The following is a 24420-nucleotide window of genomic DNA, read 5'->3' on the forward strand; positions in this document are numbered from 1 at the left end:
GGTTTGAGGACTGTTGTATATTGAATGTCCATCAGACTGCCCGGCTTTCTTGGGTGTGCAGTGAATCTTAAGAAGTGCAGGGTGTGGGCTGGGAACAGCCCCCTTAAAAGCCTTTACCTGAGATACTTGGGTTCTCCTGTTACCCTTTTCTCTAATCCTCTAATCTCTGAACTGTATTCRAACGTGTCTCTGTCCTGTTTTTCAGTGGATGGGATTGACCCTAATTTCAAAATGGAGCATCAGAATAAGAGAACCCCTCTTCACGCTGCCGCCGAGTCCGGCCATGTGGACATCTGCCATATGCTGATTCAGGTTCGTCTCCACTTGACGTTTTTTGGAGCAGCTTCCTGTCATTTTTGGTCTCCTGCCCCACATGGCCCCGCTTGGAACTTAACCCTGAAACTTCCCTCCCTTAAAAACTTATTCATTCTCAGGGTGTGCTGAGTGGGGAGGTATAAAATAGTGTGAAAACTTAGGTGAAATGAAGCTCTCTAGGCTGTTCTTCAAGTGAGCTTCACTGTCCTCCCCGTGAGCTTGGCAGTGTTGATGCGGGGCGCTCTGGACCCTGGGGGAGCTTCCATGCCTCCCACACCAGGCAGAGCRGCACCTCCAGGCTGCACCTGGAACAYTGGGGGCAGCTCTGGGCTCCCCAGGACAAGAGGGACCTGGAGCTTCTAGAGAGGGGCCAGCGGGGAGCGACAGAGATGGTGAAGRGATTGAAACACCTATCTTATGAGGACAGACTAAGCAAGCTGGGCCTGTTTAGCCTGGAGAGAAGAAGGTTGAGAGGAGATCTGATCAATATGTACAAATACCTGAGGGGAGAATGTAGGGAGGAAGAGGCCAAACTGTTCTCCGTGGTGGCCAGTGATAGGACAAGGGGCAACGGGTATAAATTAAAACACRGGAAGTTTTATGTCCATGTGAGGAGGAACTTCTTCACTGTGGGGGTGCCCGAGCCCTGGCACAGGCTGCCCAGGGAGGTTGTCKAGTCTCCTCCTCTGCASATCTTCCAGACTCGCCAAGACGCCACSCTGTGCCCCATGCTCTGGGTGTCCCTGCTGGAGCAGGCGGGGGTTGGACTAGATTATCTCTGGAGGTCCCTTCCAACCTCAACCATCCTGTGATTCTGTGACCTCCCTGCCGGAGGTGCCAAATGAGGCTGTGCGGCAGCATGTGCRTGATCTGCCTGCTGCTGCCAGGTGCTCTTTGTAAAGAAGGTGGTTGGACTCTGGAGCCTGCCTGCTGCTGCACCCCATCTTCCTCTTCTGACAAAGCCTGAGAAACCCCAGCAGGATTTTCCTTCATGGTGCAGATATCCTGCAGGTCAAAATGAGAGACAGGCAGACGTACTGAAGGCTTAGTATTTGAGAATTGGATCCAGTCAGTTGGAATAAGAGAAGAAAGTCAGAAAAAGTGTTCTTGCTTAAACTCTTCCAAAGCGGTATGAGAAAAAAATGCTTTAAAAAAAAAATCTGAAAATTTATTTATGTATGTTTTGTCTTGTATTCGTGTCATCAGCATGAGTGACCAGCAGTATGTTTTGTTTCCCTGTGTGACTGGGAAACCTTAGAGGGACTTTGAGAAAGTGGCTTGTGCGTTCGGGATGAGAGCTGGGAGTGCTCGGTGAGGACGTAGCTATGGGCCAGCTCCGTGAGTTATTGCCTGGGAAGAGAGCAGGGCAGTGACTTGCCTGATTTGCGAGCCGTTAGGAGCAGTTTGCACCGAGTGTGGGAAGGGTCAGTTTGTTTCCAAGATCCTTCGTGTTCTCGTCTGTGCCCTCAAGTCTGGCTAGTGCAGCTGTGCAGTGCTTGGCYGGGCACGTCCCCAGCGCGGCACACGTGAAACGCCTCCTCTCTGGCCTGAAGCGTTGCAGCTCCTTAAAGGTAATCAAAACAAATGCATTCAGTGGGAGGCACCCGGGAGCAGCAGGGYGTCTCCTCCTGCCAGGTGAGCCCAAGTCAGCAGCTTGGTGCTGTAAACAGGTCTTTGCTGCGCACAGGGATGGAGTGATGCTCCTCTGCGGCAGGGCTTGGGCATCTTGTTTTGTTGTTTCTGTAAGTGCAGTGTGAGCACTCAGCTAAACCCAAGAGTTAACTCTGTCAAGCTACTTGACACAGTCTTTTGGAAAAGAATAATTCTTTTCTCTGAGGCACTCCCTTTTGAACCAAAACTATTCTCAGAAAAGGCTATAGAAATGTAATCATTGATTCCAACAGAAATAGTCAATTACTAGAAGTTCTTTAGAGCTCTTCCCTTGTTTACTACCAGCAAGTTGTTCCAACTGCTTGTGACAGTGGGAAGAACTAGTTGTTTTGTTCCTTGTGTTGAAATGAAATATCCGGGAAAACAAAAGCTTCTGGAATAAGGAGAAGATTGTGTTTGTTTGTTTGTTTGTTTTCTTTCTCTTTGGAAGTGCACATTTAATATTCCAAAAGTAGCAGTCCAGGATGAATTAATAACAGGAGTTTTTGACACTGGCAGTGGGCTTTGTCATGCCCTGGCTATTGGCTCTTGAAGGCAGGAGGGAGGGCAAGTGGGCTGAGATGCTTTGCAGAACAGGTGATGTTTTTCTGCCTCCTTTTCTGTTTTGTTTCTTTTCCCTTTCCTCCTTTTCCTTTCCTGCTCTATATGGCTAAATTTCAGAAACAACCTGCTGCTAAATGTCTATTCCCACGTCCTTCCTGTGCGTAACAGSGGTGATTGTAATTGTTCTCTCGTCTGCCTTGTCCTCTTAACAGGCTGGTGCCAATATAGACACCTGCTCGGAGGACCAGCGGACTCCACTGATGGAAGCAGCAGAAAACAACCACCTGGAAACTGTGAAATACCTTATCAAGGCTGGAGCACTAATGGATCCTAAGGTAGCAGTTTGCTCCTTGTCTTTTTCCCCGAGGAAGCCTCTGTCAGCTGTTGGTTCCCTGAGAGGTTCTAAGTCTTGGCTGGAAGTGCCCAGGGAGAGGGAGCTGGGCTTGCTTGTCCTGGGAGGCCAGGCTTGCTGCCGGCACCGTTTCAGCGGTGTTTCTACATACCACAAAACCATTGCGATGGTTTTGGAGTTTACTGATGTTGAGGTTTCCTTCTCTGCATACTCTAATGAACTTTTTGGGGTGACATTTTAAAATGTGCTGGTAATTAGGTACTCGCAAAGCCAGCAAAAGTGACAGCGGAAGCTTTGCTTTCCAAAGGTCTGATGTGCACTTTATTTTTTGCCCTCATGCTGCAGTGGCAAAATTGGACACCATCTTCAGACACTCTACCCTTTAATTTAAACAAATACAATAAAATGCAGCTGTCTGTTTGCCTTTAACATGCTGCGGTTGCTTTGCAATCTTGGAAAATACACAGACTGTTTATTAGTCCCATAAATCAGATGCTATTTGTAGCCCAGGAACCTCCCTGCCTGAACCCGGGGTTGTTGCGACCTGCCCGTGCTGCCTTCTCCTCAGGTGCTGCCGGGAGGGAGAGCAGCAGGGCCAGGCTGGGCTGCTCTGCTCACTGAGCTGTGGGCTGGGGCTGGGGGGGCTGCATGAGCTCGGAAATACAGCCCCCGTGAGCCTTGGGATCGTTTTTGGGAAGCTGGATCCCTGCTGGGAAGGGGGAAAGGACAGACACCCGCGGGGTCCTGCTGGCCTCTGCGCTGAGCGTCCCGGTGCACTCCGGACGCCGCTCAGCCCAGTTACTCATGTCCAACAGTCTGCTTTTGGCTTCGGAGGTGCAGGGAAAGAGGAATCCTGAGCGTGCAAACGCAAATTAGGAGCCTGAGATCACTGTAATAACTTCTGAAGTCTAGACAGTTTATTATGTTAATTAGTTCCTTGTACCAAATTAGTCCCCTTTTGAAAGGAGCAGCCTCGCATGTGGAATTGGCTCCAGCCACTTCCATGAAAAACAGCCAGTTGACTGTGATTGTCCTGTGTGCCCAGCCTGGAGCAGCGGGGACAGGGAGGGCAGCACCGAGGGGTGGCGGCTGCGCGGAGCCCTGAGGTCCTGGTGCTGGTCCTGCCAAGAGGGCACAACAGCCCCAGGCAGCACCTTCCTTTGGAGATACATCTGCTCCTCATAAGGTTGAGAACTGCCCTTGTCTCACGCTGGTCTAAGGGGAAAGACGTGGCCTTATTCACGTGTGTGTCTGGGATCTGAGGGAGTAGAGGCTGCTTGTTTGCCCCAGGGAGCTCCCTGAGTGTGATCCCTGACCTGAAACTTCCCTACTCGCTCAGGGAGTTGCTCCCTAGCACCGAGCTGTGCTTCCTGCTTGCAGCAATGTCCAAAATGGAGCAATTACACTATTTTCCAGTCTCTCATTTCCTGGTCTTTGGGCCTGCCTGTATGCTAAGCTCACAGGATATAAATGTCTGATAAAAATCAGAGTGCAGCCAGGATTTTTGGTGCTAGTGTGGGAGTGTCTCCATCGTGACTCAGAGCCCCAGCCCATCCATCTACACCAGGCTCTGTGCTCAGAGCTCCCAAGGGCGTTTTTCTTTGCAACCTTCCCCACTGTGTTGGATCTCAGTACACGAGTGCAGGCAGGTCAGGGGCTCTGCCTTTCTGTCCCTGCGCATGCAGCCCTCTGCCCTGCAGCTCGTGCAGCAGCCTGGAGACTCTTGGAGTCGTGAACTTGTCTCTGAAGCTGCTGAGCATCGTTATGGTTGTGGAGATGGGAGAGGTGTCGAGAGGTCAGGTTCCCTGAACGTCTGTTCTGTGATTGTGTCCAGGACGCGGAAGGATCCACGTGTCTGCACTTGGCTGCCAAGAAGGGGCACTACGATGTAGTTCAGTACCTTCTCTCCAATGGGCAGATGGATGTCAACTGCCAGGTAAAGACTTCGTACAGGTCACAGAAGCCAGTTTTCCTGGGTCAGACACCTGAGCCTTACCAAAATGCTGCCTAGGCGGTGCTTGCTGTAATGCAGTCCTGCTGCTGGGCAAATCTGAGGAAGGGTGCAGGCTGGCAGTGCTGCGGGAGCCCCGCGCTGTCCTGCTGGACAAGGCCTGCCCTGCTGACCTGTTGGACACGTGTCAGCCGTGGGCCTCCAGTTACAATTTCCCGACCTTGGATCTGCCTACGGAGCCTGACTTTTTTCAGGGTCCGTGAGTCACTGTCCGGTGACCTGCTTTGGTGCCTGGGGTCTGGGCTGGGGTGACTGGGGTCTTGTTGCAGGGTGCGGCCCCGCTGGGGAAAGGCCAGCTCTCCTGGACTGCTCAGTGCCCCTTTATACAGCCTTTTACAGAAGCTGGATGCTTGTTGTGCCTTTTGGTCAGTCAGCTGTATTTGAACACCCTGGAGATCCATTGGCAATGTGCTGAGCTGCAAATAAACTCTCAGTCTGCTGAAGTAGTTTGGTTCAAATCGTGCTGGGCTCTGCAGGAYCCTAAGGGATGTTTTTCTGCAGCAACATGAAGTGAGGGAGTGTGATGGGGTTGAAGGAGAGGACCTGTGGTTCTTCAAGGTGCAGCTGTGGCTGCCAAGGGGCTTGTAGTCAAGAAGAAACCTTCTTGCTTGTTCTGAGTGTCTCATCCTCTGCTTTCCCTCTCCAGGACGATGGAGGCTGGACACCTATGATCTGGGCCACTGAATACAAGCATATTGAGCTGGTGAAGCTGCTGCTTGCGAAGGGGTCGGACATTAACATCCGAGACAATGTGAGGCTCTTCTGGAAACCTTTTCAGAAATCCACAGTCTTGTTTCAAAAACAGATGAGCTGTCAAGAACACAATTTGCAGGTTCAGTGCAGGGAGGCCCAGTGGTCCCTTGACATGGGTGGTTTAGGGATGGTGAGTGAACAGTGTCAAGTGGGAGAATATTGCCCCATGCTCTAGGAAGAAGCCCTGCTGGTTGGTAAGAAGGCCTCTTGCTGCAGCTCTTCAAGCTTGATTTTGAGCTTGCTCTTGACCTGCTCTTCACTTCCTAATTTCTGCTTTGTGATGGAAAATACTCGGTAGCTTGGGCAGTCTGACTGCAGGCGAGTCTGACTCGGCAGCTTTGAACGTCTGCTCTGCTGGCCTTTTTCAGAGGAGTTGTTTAGAGTAGACAGAGATAAGCTATGAGGCGGTGACAGTGGAGATGACTGGGAAGAAATGAGAGAGCATCCACGCTTCTATATAGGGGATACATTTTATCAGCACTGCTGCTCTTCTTTTTTTCCAAGTAGCATCTTTCTCTTTTCTTCCCCTTGGCTCTAAAGTTATAGAACAGCAGCAGAAGCACAAGGTGGGCTTGGATGTGAAGCAGGGTGAGATGACCTTTTGTCTGAGGAGGTGGGAGGTAGTTGGATACAGGAGGGGCAGTTCAGCTCGCTGCTTTCTGCTCACAGAGCTCGCAGTGAAGTACCTGTCCTGCCCTAGGTTCGTGCTCTAGCATGGCCCAGGGCAGCACGTTCTCTTGTCCAGGGCTGCTGGTCCATTTCTAGATATAAGCAACTCTCTTGTATTTGTCACCCCAAATAACTTTCTGTCTATTTGCTGCTGGCAGGAAGAGATCCTGGCATTTTAACTCATTGTGCTCGGAAATTGTTCTARCTGCTCCCAAGGAGTTGTCCTCAGTGGCCTGAAAGTCCCATGTCCAGAGGAGCCTCCATGTCTTGGTGGCTTGAATAGTTCCAAGGTGGATCTGATCTGGCACAGCCCCTGAGAGCAGAAGTCAAAGTGGGGCGTGACTTCTTGGGTTGTTGCATCATTGCACTGCCCTAACACCGACTCTGAAAAACACCAGCTTACCTGCTCTGTTCAGAAGCCTGTGGCCACCAGCGGCTAGGTCGTACATTAGGTGGTGACAATCATCTTAGTCAACAATTTACTCACTAGAGAGCTACCCTCCTGGCAGGTGTACGTTTCGCATGCCCRTCACTTAGCTGCAGCTTGGTGTCCCCTGATTGCAGTCGTTAAGAAGCAGCGATACTCGTTACTCGCCCGAGAAACATCCTCCTCCGGCAGAGACGCGATTGATTGCGGTGACGCTGCTGTTAGGCAGGAGCTGATGGAAAGCGAGGAAATCTAGGTGGGTGCTGGGTGTGCAACCTGTCTGGACAGCAGCATCTGGTGTGCTCTCTGCTGGAGTTAGTTTTGATTTAGATTGGTATATAATACTGCTTAGGGGTTTTCTCTAGATGTTTTCCTAATGGGAGGCAGAAGCCATATAGAAAAAAGTCCCCCCCACCTGCTTGGGATATATTCCAAGCATATATATAAGTATTTTTTTTTCTTTTTTTTCAATTCCAGACATATTAATATATATTAGTAGCCCCCTTGTTTAAGGAAAGATCTGAGTTAAGCTGCAATGACGATGTCTAAAGGATGTGCTTTGTTTCAGCTTGCCTAAAAAAAAGAAAAAAATAAGATACGTGATCATTACTACCAGTGCACTGTTCTAGTTGGCATCTTTAGAGCTTGTCATGTGGAAGGATTTTAAAGCGTGCTGCAAATCGCACTGTAACAAAAAACAGAGTATCATTGCTTAAAATATCTCTATCGAAAAGATGAGTGTTCAGCTATTTCTAGTGCTGCTGTTAGCGAGAGATGAGTACATGCAGCATTTAAGAGATGCCTGAAGTCGGATTGATTGCGTTCCCGTGGCTGCTGCTTCGCTGCCTAGCACCTTCGTGCACCGCACAGCTTCTGCTCTGCTCTTTCTCGGCAGGCTGTTTTTTCCCCTCTTTCTAATTTTCCAGCATGGGGAGATGTGGAGCGTGGCTGGCCAGGACAGCCCAGCTCCTGGCCTTTCCCAGCGGGTTGGTTCACAGCCATCACCCTCCTGCAGTTGGATCCGGGTTGTTTGRTGCCTTAGAGACAGGCAGTCTGCCTGCTCGCGTGAGGGAAGCGATGGGGGCCTTGAGAGCAGCCTCCCCGTCCTCGGTGCGCGGAGGCGGCGGGGAGGACTCCCCGCTTGTGTGCGCAGAGAATTCCCTGCCGCCTCTGCACTTCCAGTGAGCAGTGTAGTGAGGGAGAAGGCGAGGCATGTGTTGAGCGCCCCAGATGCAGAGCAGAAAGTTGGTGAAGCCCCAAAGCGGTGGGATTTTAGTGCACTCAACTGCCTGTACTCTGTTTTCTTCTCCTGCAGGAGGAAAATATTTGTTTGCACTGGGCTGCTTTTTCTGGCTGYGTGGACATAGCGGAGATCTTGCTGGCTGCTAAGTGTGACCTACACGCGGTGAATATTCACGGAGACTCCCCCCTGCACATTGCAGCCAGGGAGAACCGCTACGAGTGCGTGGTGTAAGTGCGGCCGCGGCGCTGCCCTCCGTCCCCTGCGCGCTCTGTGGTATCCGGGCGCCAGAGGACGAGCTCTGGAGAGACTTGGGAGCTCCTTGGCCRTTGAACACAAGCCCAGCCTGGGACCTGCTCCTGAGCTGTTCCAGCGCGCAATGGGTCTGAAATTCCGGGTGTCTGATTGCTCGTTTCTCCCTCCTCTCAAAGCAGAAATTGCTCYTCAGTTGGATGTTACTTTAATGCATGTTCACTCCAAGATTGCTTCCTGCTGCTAGAGCTGGTGTAGAAGGATCAAGCAGMTGTGGAGTAGGCCTGGAGTCTTGAGCAGGCTTGAGGGGCTGAGCCTAGCCTGGTGCCTCAGCACCAAGGTGTTGGGGAAAGCTTTTCTCCTGCTCATGTGGCATAATAAGGTTTTTCCTTCATTTGGTCCCTGCTCTGAGTAAATTCAGTGGGTTTGCTCCTGAGAGCTGGTGAGTATAAGCAGGGACAGGCTGTTTCTGATGGGACTCTTCCATTTGTGGCCTCCTTTTCCCACCCGTGACTTCGTGGGCTGGAGGGAGTTTCCAGCCTAGTGGAAGTTAGGCTGCTTCCTYGTGCCCGAGGCCGCCTAAGATTTGCCCTGAGCCCTCTGAGTGCCAGAGCTTCCGTCTCTTGTTTTTGCCAGGCCCTTCAAGGAGAAGGAACAGGCCCAATACAGAAACCCCTGTGATTATTCACTATTACAGATTCTCCCCAGTCCCTTAAGGGCTGGCTGGAGAATGTGATTGAGCTGCTCTTCCCCTGGCACGGTTTCCCTTGGGATGCTTATCCTTTGTTGCTGTTTTGCAGTCTCTTTCTTTCCCGTGGCTCGGATGTTACCTTAAAGAACAAGGAAGGTGAGACTCCGCTCCAGTGCTCCAGCCTTAACTCTCAGGTCTGGGTGGCTCTGCAGATGAACAAGACTCTGAAAGAATCATCTACTGAGAAGCCTGCCCAGATAGAGAAGGTAGTGAGCAGGTGAGAATCCAGCTGGCTTTGCTTGTGGGTCATAAAATGCAGCTCTGCCAACAGAGAGGCCAAAAACCTGGTTTAAGAAAGGATTTAAGCTTATGCTTCGTTTTGGAGACTGGTGTGAAGGTCAGTTTGAGCTTAGTGAGAGTTAGACATGTGCAGATCCAGAATGTAGTTTGTAAATTCATCATCCAAATAGAAATATTCAGAAGCACAAAGAACATTCTGAAAGGCGGGATGAAAAAAAATTAACTCAGTTTTCATTTGAATTGCTTTCAAGCTTTGAATGCTGAGTGATTGAAGACAGTAATTCTGCCCCAGGTTAGCGTTTGAATGGCCCTTGTTTGGGAAAGCTGAGCTTTCTCCCAGTAGTGACAGTTCTCTTTCTCCCACCGACAGAGATATCGCCCGGGGCTATGAGAGGATCCCAATTCCCTGTGTCAATTCAGTGGACAGCGAGCCATGTCCCAGCAACTACAAATACGTCTCGCAGAACTGTGTCACCTCCCCAATGGACATTGATAGAAACATCACCCATTTGCAGGTGAGGGATTGGGTAAATGCCCTTTTTTTCTCCTACTGTTTGCATTTAGAAATGTTGTAGATTGAGGGTTCACAGAATCACAGAATATTCAAGGTTGGAAGGGACCTCTAGAGATCGTCTAGTCCAACCTTCCCGCTCAAGCAGGCACACCTAGAGCACGGGGCACAGGGTGGGTGGGTGGTTCAGAGAAAAGACGTTCCTCTCCAGCTCTCAGAATGGGATCATGGAAAAGAGGGATTTGGGGGTACTTCTCTGCTTTATATATATTATATATACTTTATATATACTAATAAGTTGGTCTTTTGTTCGTATTAGGAATGTCTAGTCTTAATATTTCCATATGGCTTCACTTAGATTTTACTCCTAAACTCCTCCAGCTCTTGCACTGGGAGATGGGATTCTGCTTTGCTACCACTCCTGGCCTTCACTCACCTCTGTGTTCGGTGGATGCTGGAGACGCAGCATCAGCCACCTGGTGCTGGCTCAGGTGGCTCCTCTTGGTCCTTTTCCTTTATTGTGGGTATAGAGAGTAAATGAATTGTTTGGAGACCATCTGATTGCAGAAACTGTAGAGCAAACAGATTTGTAGTCTGGGGTAGTACTAATGCAGTGTTGCTCATCGCTTTTTCTTGCTGTGATGTTGCTCAGGCACTGTGGAGATAGTCAGTCTTCAGTATCTAGAGGCCTATGCTGCTGTCTGGTGGCCAGCAGCCTATCTGCTGGACACAGTTGCCATAAACCCTTCACGCGTGGCCAGGCCCATGCTGTCTTCCTAGTGACTGCAYGTCTAAGGCTTGACCTAGGCCATTTTGATAGTGGGAGTGCTCAACAGGCCCAGCTGCGAAAGCAGCGGTGGGAAGGTGCAGGACATGGGTGACCGATCACTGAGTGTAGCTCTTGAGGAGCTGAAATGAGCTTCCCAGGGCCAAGATCTGTTCTGTAGCTGGTGGTGGGTGATGTGGGCTTGGGGCACACTGGAGAGGAAGCCAGCTGGAGCACCATGTAGGAAGAGGCAGGCAGTCGGGGTTCAGTGAGACGGATCATTGCATCGTGTCCCACCTCTGGTCCCTTCTCTGAGCTTTTGCTGCCCTTTGCAGCTCATAGGGCAGGGATCAAGATGAGTAGAATTAGGCTACACATGCCCATGAGAAACGATGGCTCCACATCTCAGTATGTCATCCCTTCCTGCACGCTGGAGACCACRCAGAACTGAAGAAAGGAGTAAAAATTGCACAGAGTCATTGAGGGTGATCATCTTGCTGGCCAGTGAGGTAGAGCCTCTTGGGGAGGTGCTTGAGAGGCATTCCAGCAAGAGGCAGGGGAGGATGAGGACGTGTTGTTTCCTGTCTGGCCCAATTACAGAAGTTACTCTTTCAGTTATGCCTGAATTGCTTTGATTTCATCCCTTTTTTTTATCTCTTGCAGTATTGTGTATGTATAGATGACTGCTCCTCCAGTAACTGTATGTGTGGCCAGCTCAGTATGCGTTGCTGGTATGATAAGGTGAGGACACACAACTTCGTGTTTGGTTAGACCAATGTTTGTACACTGGATTTTGCAGAATCCAGCACTTGCAGTAGTGCCTTAAACACAGTTCCTTGCACAACTCCTCATTTTGTGTAAAAATGCCTCCCCTTGCAGTGTGAGCTTTGAGACATACGTGATAAAACAACAAGCAAATGCCTGCTCCGGGAGGCTGTTTCATGGTCCTTGTTTGTGTTACTGCCCTGCCAGCTGAACCATTAATTACACCCCTGTGATGGGGCACGTTTAATAACCCGTGTGTGAAACCAGCTTCCATTTCAGAGCAACACAGGAAACGCTGTAATATGTGAGCAGAGGGAGGGTGCTAAGGAGATTTTSCTTGCTTTTTGTTTATTGTGATCCTTCCTGATGAAGGCAGAGTAAATACGTTTTAATTGCAGCCTTGCCAGAAGGCTGGCTTGCTGCGGGTAAGTATGCTTGAATCCTCCGGGGAGGTTTTGAGGTTAGCATTTGCACAGGTTCTGCTAGGATCAGAAGTTCTGTGTCTCTGCAGGTTTCTCCCAGGGGGAACCTTGGTATCCTTCTTGCTTTGTAGCCATCCTGTTTACATGTTAATGGAGGATGGCACCGTTTGAGCCCTTAAAGCCAAATTTGTTAAATATGATGAACTGTGACTGGCACTGTAATTTTTTGTGGTTGGCACATAGTTGCATTGTAGCTTTTKGGGGGAAAAAGTGGTTCACAAAACTTCAGTGTACCAGGTAAAATGGAAGCTTAGGCCTTACCCAGAGCCAGACTAGCTGCTTGCACTCCCCCCCAGCCCTGCAGGATGGTGGCAGTGACGGCCACCGCCTTTGGCACAGCACTGTGAGGTTTTGGCTGCTGTGTAGGGTGATGCCAGGCAACAAAATCGAGCCAGTCCCTTGCTGCCAATGAATGCACCACTGTTGGGGTAGAGCAAAGCCTCCTCAAGAAGCTGAGATCTTGACTGTTCTTGGGGAGGTTGGGCCACGCATCCATGTTACGGTTCTGCAGCCTGTTTTCCACTTGGGGGAAACCTGCTGTGGCTGCATGTGGTTTGGAAGGGTCCCAGGGACAGCAGACTAAGCCGGTGTTGATTCATCTCCTCCCCAGGATGGTCGCCTCCTGCCCGAGTTCAACATGGCTGAGCCGCCGCTGATCTTCGAGTGCAACCACGCGTGCTCGTGCTGGCGGACCTGCAGGAACCGCGTGGTGCARAACGGGCTCAGGTGAGCAGGAGCCTCCCGCTGCAGCTCGCCCTGGGAACGGGCACACCAGAGCTAGCTGCCTCGGAGCTTGTCTGYAAACCCCCAAAGCCAGGACRTGCTGAGGGGGACACAGGAGCGGGGCAGGTGCCACCAGAGTAGGGGSAAGCAGAGCGAGTGCCCCTGTGTCRCTGGGGCRAGTGAAGCGGGAGCAGGTTGAGGAGATCAGTTAAGATTCCCCCTCTGCTGCTGTCCCCATCACATGGGAACYRCAGTGTTTTCAGTCAGCATGACCATGAAATGTAAGTGGCTTGTGGGTTTGCATGAAACAGCCTACGTGCAGCTTTCCTCATGGAGATCTCCGAAGACAAGAAAATTGAGGGAACAGAAAATCTAAAGCCTTGATTCTGAAAATACTCTAAATGAGCAGTTATGTGAGAAACATAGGCCAGCATACCCAGACTTACCTTCTTAAAGTGTCCAGGAGAGCAGTCTCACTCCCTGTGAACTGGATACTTGAATACTTGTTGCCCTTACTGTTGCAGATCAGGCAATTATTATTTTGGTGCAAAAATATAAATTAAAACATTTTGTTTTGAAGTTTTACTTTGGAGAAGCTAGCCACTGTATTAAATGTAAGAGGACCAATTTCTGCAGAATCCRTTTTTCTACTGGAAAAATGGCTTTTTCAGTGTTTTTTTTTTTTATAGTATTGACCGCACTTTTCTGCAAACTTTGCAGTTTCAGTGACATTTTCCAATGTTAAAAATAAATTAGCAAAAGGTTTGATGTGTTTCCACAGAACTTTACCACTCTCTGGTTTTCTCTGCCAGGCTCCTCCAGTGTATGTGTGGGTGTTCGTTTGGGAGCTGTATAATTAGATCTGTTGCTTTGGCATTTCTTGCTTCCTGAAGTTTCTCTGCACGGGGCCGGAGTGCTTGGGAGCAGCCCCGAGGCCGGCAGAGTGGCCGCTCGGGAAGCTCTGGTGCCGTGGGGAGGAATCGGGAGCGCTCCCGGTGCCCGGGCTGCAGCCAGACCCTCCCTCTGCGCTGCCGGCTTCCCATGCGGGATGTGCTCCAACTGGGGTTTGGTTCCCTAGGTGGGAGAGCATTCCCTAGCCYAGGAGGTTGTTCATCCTGCTCTTAACTCAGGTTCTGGCTGAGCAGAGGGCAGGATGACTTACAGGATTGCTGCTCTGCCTATGAACTGTTATCAGTAAAATGCCACAGAGCAGCTATTACACCAAGAAGTTTCAAGTTGCAGCATTTCTGCCTTGTCTTTCAGCCAGGGAGCTGGAYGTGCTGGAGCTGCTGAGGACACAGGGACCTGAGCACTTAGCCCCGGGTGCTCTCAGCTCACCTGGAGCTCCCTGCTTCCCGCTGCAGAGCCTCCTTGCAGAGCTACAGCGCCCTAGTTCCTGCTCCCCCTTCCCTTCCTGCCTCTGAACGTGGGGACGGGTTGGTCCACAAGGGAGTCATCAGGGCAGTGACAACACAGCACCTGCTCCCCAAGGCTCTTCTACAGCCCTTGGTTTCCCGGAGCACGTGAAATACAGCTGGGATGGAGCACAAGAAATACAGCTGGGATGAGGGTTAGCAGCCTGACCCTTGGCCTGGCTGGTTCCCCGAGAGCGCGGGGTAGCGAGGCCAGCCTCGTGCTCTCAGAGCATCCTCCAAACGCAGTTTGTGCTCCTTGGAAGTTGCTGGTTTTCTGCCCTCGCCTCTCCAGAAGTTTGTCGTCTTTTCTGCATCCGCTGCCATTAATGGGACTTTCCTTCCTGTTTTCCAGGACTCGATTGCAGCTTTATCGGACACAAAAGATGGGCTGGGGCGTGCGAACGATGCAAGACATTCCACTGGGAACCTTTGTGTGCGAGTAAGTTGTTCAGCCTCCATGAGCTCCTGCAAGGACATCGCTTCCCAAGGGCCTGCCTGGATTGTGCTTTGCTCCTTGTTGAGGATTTACATGATTTTCATGTAAATCAAATTGGCATCAGGCAGAGCTGTCTGCCCTCAATAAGAGGTTTCCTGATTCCATTTCCTGCTCTGCTTGTTGTGTTCCCTCCTGTCGTTGGGCTTTCTCCACCCCTCTCCATCTTGCTGGGATCTGCCGTCAGCTTGTGTTGGGCTTCGTGTTACCCTGCGAAAAACAGGGATGGGGGAAAAGACATTCAGTTTGTGCTGAAAATACCATGCTCAAGCTCTGTGTTTGCCATGGCTATGTGACTCCTAATAGTTCAAGGAATTTAGAACTTTTTATTTTATTTTATTTTATTTTATTTTATTTTATTTTATTTTATTTTATTTTATTTTATTTGACCATTTCTGTCTAATACCAACTTATCGAGAGGTTTTCTAGTGTCACAGGTCTGGTTTTAGTTTGATTGAGCAAAACCCTGACGCGCTTGGCTTTCAGCACATGCCTAGGCCCTGATTCAATAAAGTACTTAAGGACAAAAATGTAAGGATTTATGTCAAGTGGAAAAAACTGCCATTGAATCCCATGGTTTCTTAGGCCTTAAAAGTGTTATCTGCAATTTATTAAATATTTTTTAAGGTGTCTTTGTGGTATCTTACAGTTAAGATCGCAAGGGCAGACTGTTGCCCTCCCTATGTGGAGGGCTGGCTAAAACTCACTGCAGATTTGCTAAAAGGGAAGGAGAGGGGAAACCCCTCAACCATGGATCACCCRGTATTCCTTCCATGAGAACTTCAGTTAGGAGGCACAAGACTGGAAATATTTTTTCCAGAGGTAAAACTGGCAGCCAAGCTGCTTGTGAGGAGCAGCTCAAACCTGTCCTCGGGCGGAGCTCCCTGCTGAGGCCGCAAGAGCCTGGGTCGTGCTGCAGCTCTGCTCCTGGAGGAAGGAGGCCAGCAGCGCGGTAGCAGGAAAGGGGAATGGAGTTTTAGGGAGGTGGCGTGGGGCGGGAAATATTGCTCCGCTTTCGGAAGGATGCTCAGTGTTTTGGCATGACTTTCATTCCATAATTTTATGAGTATACATACATGGAGAGTAATTCCAGAGTAGATGCCAAGGTTTTATTTTGCAGAGCTCTTGTGATCTGCGGGGTTGTGCAAGCAGGTGCCTTCTTCTCTGTGCTCCACGTTTGCAGGCCGCCCTCTGCGTCGGGTGCCTTCCAGCTTCCATCTCCCTTCCATTCCTGCGTGCGGCCGGTGCCTCCGGCCGGACGCGGCACCACAGCCGCCCCGAGCCCTGCGCGGCGGGGAGACCGGCGCAGCCCCGGCTCCGCGGGCCCTGCTCTGAGCAGGGCTGCCCCACGCGGCTCTGCCAGGGCCCCCCGCGCGGTTCAGCCTGGGGGGCACAGCAGCCTCGTCCCCTCCGCGCCGTGCGCGCTGAAACCGGTGGGCTCGGGCAGCTTTTCTCCCCGTCCTTCCGCAGGGTTTGTTGGTGCTCATGTGGTGCTCATCCGTGCTGTGAGTTCTTTCCACTCGGCCATATTTACACTTCTGCATTAAGGAACAGCAACAGTAGAGCTGGTTAAGGGCTTTTGTTGGAGAGCCTTTGAATGAGTGGGAYGCAGAAAGCAGAGCTCTGTGAGGTCCTGCTCTGCCCCCTACGCCGTAGTGGTGGTTCGTGCATCGCATGGATCCCTGCAGATCCGTGTTTCCAGGTGGTGGTTTCTGCACAGTGTTGTACCCGGGAGAGGCTGTGTGAATCGAGGCGGGTATTTTCGCCGCCACACCTGCCGTCAGAGAAGCACCATGTCAGGAGAGATGCTGCAGCTTGTGCTGGGGACCTCTCACCRCTCTTGATTTTTGCATGGAGTGTGCTCAGGACTTGCAGAGATGGGGCACTGTAAAGCTCTGAGAGGTAGATACTTCCTGTCAGCCCTTGGGCTGAATGTCCTGATGGAGAAGAAAAGCTGCATAGTGTGCAAAAGTGTGCACAGCTTCCTTATCTGCTGCTTTACACTCTCTTGTATCCAGCGGTTTCTCCTCCCTTATCAGCTGCTGCTGCTTCTCTGTGCTGCTGGCCTTGGCGCTGGCCTCCCCCGTCCTGATTTCAGGAGGTCTGAAGTGAAAGGGCTGATGCTCCTGCTCTGTTCTGCAACTCTTGAAACTGCTTGCCTCATTTTGGACCTTGCAAAGAGGGGAACTATGTCTGTTTGTAAGCACTGTTTGGAAGGGAGATGAGTTGCAGAAATGGTCTTTAAGGGATCATCTAAACAGCAGCTTTTAGGTTGTGCTTTCCTGTATCAGTGCCTTGTAACCCAGTGCCAAACATCTCTCCATGCAGCGTATTCAGCTGTTTCTTGCCCTCCATTGGCTCCTGTGTCGTGCTACAGCTCTTCCTCTCTGGCCATAATCTTCCTGTGGCTTCAGGTCACCACTGAGTGTGTGAATTCCAGTAATGCTGCAGCCTTACGGGAGTGTTTCATAAATAACAAGGTGCAGGGGGGCGAGCAGTGGATGAGGCGGCGCTGTGGCGCTCGCCGTGGCCGCAGCAGCCCAGCGAGCCCCGGCCCGGCTCGCTGAGGGCATTTGCAGCTCTCCGGGTCATGTTTCCTGGCTCTCCTCTTCCTAAGCCCTGGAGCTAAATGCTGCCTTGAGCCCCGGGGGGAAATGGATATGGTTGGTTAACACTTCTAAAATGCTTTCAAAGCTAAAAGAAAAGGCTGTTATAWTGGCTCTGTCGTGCAAGGTTCTGCTGATGCTACAAAGAGTGTTTATTTGTTTTGTGAATCCTGTGCTTATTATTAATTAGCGTTGCGTTAAAGCCCAGGAAAGCATCAGTTATGTGCCAGAATCTGCTCTGCTCTTGCCTCCCTCTTGTCTCCCTCCCTCCGACTCTCTCGCTGTCCACTCTCTCGCTGTCCTCTTGTGTCTCATGCTTTGGCTGCAAGCTCACCAGGGCAGGAGGTGTTGAGGAGAAAACACTCTGAAGCTGGGAGGCTCTTAGGGAGGAGGGAGCCAGACGTGGGCGCAGCCGTGCAAGAGGGACTGCTCTGCAGCCAGGGCGTGCGTGGAGCGGGAAGGGACTGCGTGTGTTCAGCCCTGCGCAGCAGGCCAGCCCGGGGAGCCTCTTSCAGGGTGCTCAGAGGGCCTGAGGATGATCCTCACCGTGCCTCTCTGTGCAAGTGTGCTTGTTACACCACAGCCCTGCCTTATTCTTGCTTGAGCGGGGTGAGAAAGAAGCCCGCATCCTTCGAGGGATGCTCTCGAGTCACGTTAAAGCTCACGTGTAAACTTCATTAAAAAAAAAAAAGAAAAGACTTTTTTCAGGTAAGTAGCATATGCAATCAGTCAGAATGTCCTAGAATCACAGAAACAAGCAGTTTGCTTTGGGGCATAAACAGCACAGACATTGCAGTATTGTTTAGGAGAGCCCCTGGGCACTGAGCATAACGAGAATTGGATTATTCTMCTTGTGGCCAGCTAAGAAAATTGCAAAAGGAAGCAGAATCCTTGGACAGAGTCCTCGGGAAAAGTAAATTTTGGGGCGAGTTAAACCAATTTTTAATATTGAAAGTATTGTCCTGAAAAGACTTTGAGTTTGGAGCCAGATTTAAACTGCTGTAAGCTGGCAAAGCTCAGCTTGCCTCGGCGGAACGGAAACAGCCTGCACGGCCGAAACTGCAGGTTACGACACCGACTGTGTCCCTTTCTTTCCCTCTTACCTTACATGTAAGAAAGAGATATTTAGACACAGTCTTGTGGACGTGCAAGCATCTTATTTCTGCATTTATTCTGTATTTCTCCGCAGATACGTTGGCGAGCTCATATCCGACTCCGAGGCAGATGTCCGTGAAGAGGACTCCTACCTCTTCGACCTCGACAACAAGGTACGGTAGCTGAGGGCGCCTGGTTAAAAAACTGCRGCCTTGCAGCTCCACAAGAGCAGAGAGAATATTTGCCTCCATTTTGATGTGCAGCACGATCTGAAAATTTGCAAGGAGGAGGACTGTTTCTTAGCTGCCTTTTATTCAAAATGGAAAGAGTTTGAGGCTGGGGGGTTGTTAAAGCAGCAAAGTCTGCCAGTGTTTGGCCACTGTGTTGCAACCTGCCCACAACCGTTTCCATCGCACGGAGCTCCTCTCTCAAAACCACTTGAGCAACTTGGGTTCAGCTTTTGATATTCAGCTGTGTGTGTGTAGGAGAATGCAGGTTTGCAGCTGCCTTGATTGGCAGCTTTGTAATTTCTTCAGAATGATGAATGAGCTCAAAGACTGCGAAAAAAAGCTTCACGTATGAAGGGATCTGTTAGATACCCAGGCAGGGACTTGAAGCGTGTTCTGCTGGTGGTTGTCCAGCGCTGCCCTGCAGAGAGCTTCCCCGTGGCAGAAATCTTGATTGAAGAGAGYAGTCTGAAGCTTTTAAGTAAGATAATTACTTCAGACTTTCCTTGGGAAAAAAAGGTGAGCAGAGGACTGGGAGTGGGGTGGCTTCCAAGAGGAGTTTTAGCCAGTTTTTGTGTGTCAGCTTAGSAACAGAATTTGTGAAAAATCTGTTAAAAAAGGGATACGTGCTTTCAGCCACCGGAGAAAAGACGCAATGGAGAGTCTTGTAGTCAGTGTGAAAACAGAGRGTTTGAAATGTAATCAGCAGTTTAAATAGCCTGTGTCAGGACTGTGGCGTTTCAAACTGGTCGCAGTTCTCTAAACAAGGTCTAGGGGAGTCAKGCAGGCTGAGCGCTGCTCAGACGTTTGCACGAGGACGAGTCAGAGTCTCAAGCTACGTGGTAACTTGTGCTTAAGGAGCACTTCTTTATGCAGTGACTGCTGGCATGAGCCGGCACTCACCGTGGGCCAGCAGGCCAGTGAACACAGCATTTGGAAGTGTTTTATTTCTTAATCCGTTGGATATTGGTGTATTGATGTCTTGTTGACTTCYCAAGAGTAGATGTTGGTTGCCCATCTCCTGCACTTTTCTGTAAGGGATAAAAGATGAAGTCCTCTTTGGGTGTCCCTTACTGCCCTGGACTGGTGTGCATTTTAACGGCCGCTGCCCTGTTGAGGTCGGGGAGCACTGCCGGCCCTCGTGTGTTCCCACCAGCCCTGCCTGGCTGTGAGAGCCAGCAGAGAGTCACGGATGGACCAAGAGCTCTGGGCAGCCTGGGTCATTAAGGCCATTTAAAAGCATGATGTCCCTTCTCTTCAAGCACTGAAGTTTTCAGGTGGTGAGAGCAACCACCTCCCATACAGGCCCGCGACAGAGCCCTTCTGCTTCTGTTCCCTTGAGAAGGAGCCTCGTGTCAGCCCGGAGCAGCTTCTCCAGTGCTGCTCTTCCTCCCCGCTTGCCACGGTGCGACTCGGATCTTGCCGAGATCCTCGTAGCGAGGTGGGAAGCGGGTTGCTTTGGGGATGGGGCCCCTCGGCAGCCCGTGTTGGTTAACGCAGCAGYGTGCCCGCTCCCTTCCTGAGCAGCACCTGGGGCTCGGCGCCGGCGGGCGCGCATCTTCCCAGCTGGTCACCAGATACAGGGGTGGGTGATGCTGCCTCCACGCAGGAAGGTGGCAGCTCCGTGCATGGAAGTGAGGGGGTGATCAGAATGACTTGCCTTTAAAATTAGAGCCTCTAGCAGTCGGGTGTGGTGTGGGCCYGTGTGGATGACACCTCCCCCAGGCAGCGGGAGACGTGTCCCTGGGCTCCCGTACCAGTCGGATGGGACAATCTGGCACAGCTCATCCATTAAAGATTGCGAGGTGCTTGCCCAAAAGGGAATGTGAGCACTGCTAATGGATCCTTTTGCTTTTGGCCTCTCTGCCACTGAAATTAGCTTCTGTAATTAAAGTCTCTGCTTTGCACAGTCATTCTCTGCTGGAATAAAAAAGCCCTGAGGGGGTTTCTTTTATTTTCAAGGAAAACAAAACATTACTGCTGTTGGAGCACTTTAGAAAGGGAATTTTTGTGTTCTCACTTTCACTTTTATCTGCAGAAAGCCGTGTTTTCTCCAGGCTCTGGCTTTGTGTTTGCTAGYTGTCATGTCCAATTAGGAGGGCCGAGCAGCTGCTGATGCTGCTATCCGGTAGCTCGGGCCCGCGCGCGGGTGTTAGCAGAGCGGGCCACGGAGAGCTCATGTGCCMGCTAATGGCAGCAGCCTTTCCAAAGGGCCTAGGGCTTGTGGGGGCATGGGGCAGGCTGCAAACAAACCGTATTTCGGGGTACGGTTTAGTATAAACATGTATGTGTCTTTTAAGCTTGCCCTGTCTGTCATCTTCTTGAAGCTCTCTGGAGTACTCGTGGGATGACCTGTCACTTGGCTGGTTTTTAAACATCCAGCAGTAGTAATATTGAAAACAAGTTCACGTAACAGAGCGTTTGATGTTCCTCCCTATAGGATGGAGAGGTGTACTGCATAGATGCTCGTTTCTATGGCAACATCAGCCGCTTTATAAACCACCTCTGTGAGCCAAACCTCATCCCGGTGCGGGTCTTCATGTCGCACCAGGACCTGCGCTTTCCCAGGATCGCCTTCTTCAGCACGAGGCATATAGAAGCCGGAGAGGAAATCGGGTAGGTGCTGCCCGGGCTGCCCTCCCCACGGGCCTGGCCGCCTGGGGGAGCCGGTGGGGGGAAATGGCCATGGCCACGGCCAAGCTGCCCTGCTCCTGCTGCTGCTCACACCAGTGGCTCTGCGGGAGCCGGCGGGCAGAGGAGTGTCTCTCCTGGGTGTCCCACTGCCTCCTGCCCGCCGGGGCCTGGAAGCGCTGTGCAAACCAGTAGGGAGTAGACTCCTGCCCATGGGAGATGCTGGGACTGCCCATTTGGCARGGCAAACCCGCAGCAGCAGTCATGGGCTCAGCGCTGCTGTCGCCGTTCTCCCTCATGGCAGAAGGAGCAAAGTGCTGTCCGCCTTGCTCCTGGCTTTGTGGAGGTGTAAATGGGGACCTGGGGATGCAAGATCTTTGGAGACGGCTGCTCTCCGTGCTATGGAGCTGCACTGAGCTAGTGCAGAAACCTTTAAGGTACCCTCCTGCTCAGAGAAAAATGACTAGTTGTGTTGTTGGTTATGTTCTATTCCAGTCCCCCCCCCCTTTTTTTTTTATTTGTGACATTTAGTATTTTTACCTCCCTCCCCCAACCTTTTCTGAAACAGCCCGAAGTTGGGAGTGCAGAAGCTACAACCCCCGTCAACGCAGGAGCTGTAGCACTGCCTGCTGTTGGGCACGGGCTGCGTCACCCCCGAGCGCTGCCGCTTGGCAGAGCCCYGGCCGGGGGCGGCCTCCCCATCGCAGCGGGGGAGGCCGGGGGGAGGCTGTCCCTGCGGAGGCCGCCTGGGCCCAGGGCCGCGGCCGGCTCGGCTGGGACGCAGCGCAGAGCCGGCGCAGCCCGTGCCGGCGCTGACCTGGCTCCCGGAGCCCTGCCGCCGCTGCAGCCTCCGCGCGGCCTCACCTGCCTCTGGCCTCTCTTCCTTGTCTTCCTTGTCCAGTGTTGGACAGCCTCTCTTCCTTGTCTTCCTTGTCCAGTGACTTCCTTGTCCAGTGTTGGACTTGAAACAGCAAACAAAATCAGAGTAGACTTGGCTCTAGGTTGGCCCCTCTTGGAGGGGTCAAGGCTGCCTGCACCCGAGTTTCCAACTCCCAAACCTGTTCATCATGCAGAGGGACCAAAGGTTGGAGAAGGTCAGATTCTCCTGGCCTGCTRGGCCCTCTCCCTCTGCGTACCAAGCAGTGTCCCCCGCATCCCAGGAGCGCTTCCCGGCAAGGGCCACATWGCCAGCACATTCCAGCGCCAGGCTCCCAGTGTTGGTGTGCGCTGATCCCTCCTGCTCGAGCCCCTTCTTCTCCGTGACCGCCTGTTTCTGTGTCTCTTGCAGCTTTGACTACGGAGGCAGGTTCTGGGACATCAAAGGCAAATACTTCAGCTGTCAGTGCGGTTCACCCAAGTGCAAACACTCGAGCTCAGCGCTGGCCCAGCGGCAGGCGAGCACCTCGTCCCAGGACACGCAGGAAAACGGGCTCCCCGACACCAGCTCTGCCACGGCAGCCGGCCCCTTTTGAGGCTCCGCTCCCCAGAGACTGACTTGTTTTAACCCTATAGATTCACATACTGTCTGAATTTCCATTTAAAGAGAAAATCCGCTCAAGGAAAGCCAAGGGTTCGTGACACTTAGGGCTGTGCCACCGACTGTTACTTGAGGAATAAGTAAAAGCAAATCCCGCCTCCGTGACGTTGTCCTCCCCTCCCCGGTCCTGGAAAGCTGCTGGTTTTTACAGTGCGTGTGGAGGGGCGGCCACGCGAGCTGCCCTGGCCTCCGTCTCTTAATGTGCTGAGTGTTGTGAGAGCTGAGGGAGAGCTGCCCGTCCTCCTCCGATGCTGTTAACTGAGTGGATCGCTCATGCCAAGTCATCTCCCGTTCACTTGTAATAAACTTTGAATACTTGATGGGACTTTCTTTCTAAAAGCCGGGGGGAAGCGGGGAAGGGGCGAGGGAGGTGCTGGCGCTTTGGCTTTCTTGGCACAGCCCTTGGGGCAGGTTCTGCTGGTTGGTTTTGTTGGTTTGGTTTTTTTCTTTTTTTCTCCCCCCAAAGCCGTGACTTTCTCCCCAGTCTCGCAGGACCTTGCGGCCTGGTCTGTCCCTCTCCTGTTGGTAGGAGCTAGAGGACGTGTCCAACGGATGCCTCTCGCTTACCAAACCCACCGACTTGCTCTTCTTTTGCTCTTCTAAGGAGAAGAAATCCACAATACTTAAATTCCTTTGGTCCTAAGGTATCTCCCGCACGGACCAGAGCCTCTTTCCCCGAGACCCTCTTCCCTTCCAGGCTTTCTCCGTTGAAAACCAGCTCTCGTCTGCGCCTCTTGGCCGTGTTACTCTTTCAGTGTTCGTTTCATCAGTGGAAGGATTTACCTCTGCTACCACATTAGCAGTTTTAGAGAGGGAAGGTTGAAGGGGATTGTACAAGACACTAACTTCATAAGAGAATCAGTTTTCTTTTAAAAAAAAATAAAGTGAATGATATATATATTATAGAGAACCTCGACTCACGTCTGCCGGCTGAGGYGAACAGCAGCCAGGATTTGTCACAGCGAGAAGATCCCAGATGCCACCAGCTCATCTGTTCCCATCACTTTTCTCAACGCTGGGCACCTTCGATTAATTTTTAAGCCACACGCTATGAGGTTTAAATAAACTGATTTATTTTTTACCATTACTGAAACATTGGGGACTAGCATTAAAGCAAACAAAAAGATTAAAAAAAAAAAAAAAAAGGCAAAACAACAACAGAAAAGAAACCACAAAACAAAAACGGTGCTGATTCTGGTGTGATTTTTGCTCACCACGTGAATATAAACTATCAATTGTATAAAAAGAACAAAGTGATTTTAGTATAAAATGCAGGAAAAAAAACACAAAACTTTTTTTAAATTGTTAGTATTGTAGTGTGAATAAATTTGCCATCACCTTTTGTGTGATGGCTGGGCAGGTCATTATCTTAATTTTTTTTTTTTTGCATATATCTTTAAATACTGTAATTAGTGCAGTAACAGGTTTTTTTTGTTCATCTCTTCTAGAACATTCATAATGCCGTCATGTTTATTATTATTATTTTTTTCTGTTAATGTTTTTGACAGTTTTAAAGGAGCATTCTTTTGGCTCTGATCATTTTCTTGTTCTGTTTTCAATGAAATCAATAAAAAAAAAAAAAGTGCTTTAAATCGACTTGGGCCCTCGTTTGTGGGCGGCGGTGGCAGCTCCCCGGGCGCCAGGTAGGAGGATTCAACCCCTGCAGTGGTTTGGTAGGAGAAGTGTGTTAAGAGTTTATTTATGTTTCTGATGAAGATTTAAAAAAATGGAATACGTGCAAGTGGCTGGGACGCAGCCCGCCTGTGTTGCCTTGGGGCTGCTTTGGGGGTTTTCATGTATTTTGTGTGGTTTTGGCTGGCGGAAGGCGGGGCTGGGTTAGCGGGGCCCTCGCGGCCCTGCGCTCACCASGAGGGTTCAGGGCCGCAGCTGCACGGAGAGGCCTTGGGGCAGCTCCTGCCCGGAGGCTGCTCCTGTTCCCCACTAA

General features: G+C 51.1%; 1 protein-coding gene across 1 annotated transcript in view; it reads left to right on the forward strand.

The window, feature by feature from the left end:
• The window catches only part of EHMT1 (euchromatic histone lysine methyltransferase 1), a 67193-nt gene extending 43174 nt beyond the window's left edge, over positions 1 to 24019 (forward strand). Inside the window, exons 15-27 of the mRNA XM_026049178.1 lie at positions 206 to 312; positions 2742 to 2864; positions 4716 to 4817; positions 5539 to 5643; positions 8057 to 8211; positions 9034 to 9201; positions 9595 to 9739; positions 11165 to 11242; positions 12359 to 12474; positions 14239 to 14325; positions 18175 to 18253; positions 20748 to 20923; positions 22227 to 24019. Of these exons, the coding sequence (XP_025904963.1) occupies positions 206 to 312; positions 2742 to 2864; positions 4716 to 4817; positions 5539 to 5643; positions 8057 to 8211; positions 9034 to 9201; positions 9595 to 9739; positions 11165 to 11242; positions 12359 to 12474; positions 14239 to 14325; positions 18175 to 18253; positions 20748 to 20923; positions 22227 to 22410 (1625 nt within the window). The 3' untranslated portion in view covers positions 22411 to 24019. The remainder of the gene's footprint in view (positions 1 to 205; positions 313 to 2741; positions 2865 to 4715; positions 4818 to 5538; positions 5644 to 8056; positions 8212 to 9033; positions 9202 to 9594; positions 9740 to 11164; positions 11243 to 12358; positions 12475 to 14238; positions 14326 to 18174; positions 18254 to 20747; positions 20924 to 22226) is intronic.
• Positions 24020 to 24420: the final 401 nt, after the last annotated feature.

Source organism: Nothoprocta perdicaria, unplaced genomic scaffold (genome assembly GCF_003342845.1).
Source record: "Nothoprocta perdicaria isolate Ctin4 unplaced genomic scaffold, notPer1 scaffold_6, whole genome shotgun sequence".
In the NCBI taxonomy this organism is placed as follows: Eukaryota; Metazoa; Chordata; class Aves; order Tinamiformes; family Tinamidae; genus Nothoprocta; species Nothoprocta perdicaria.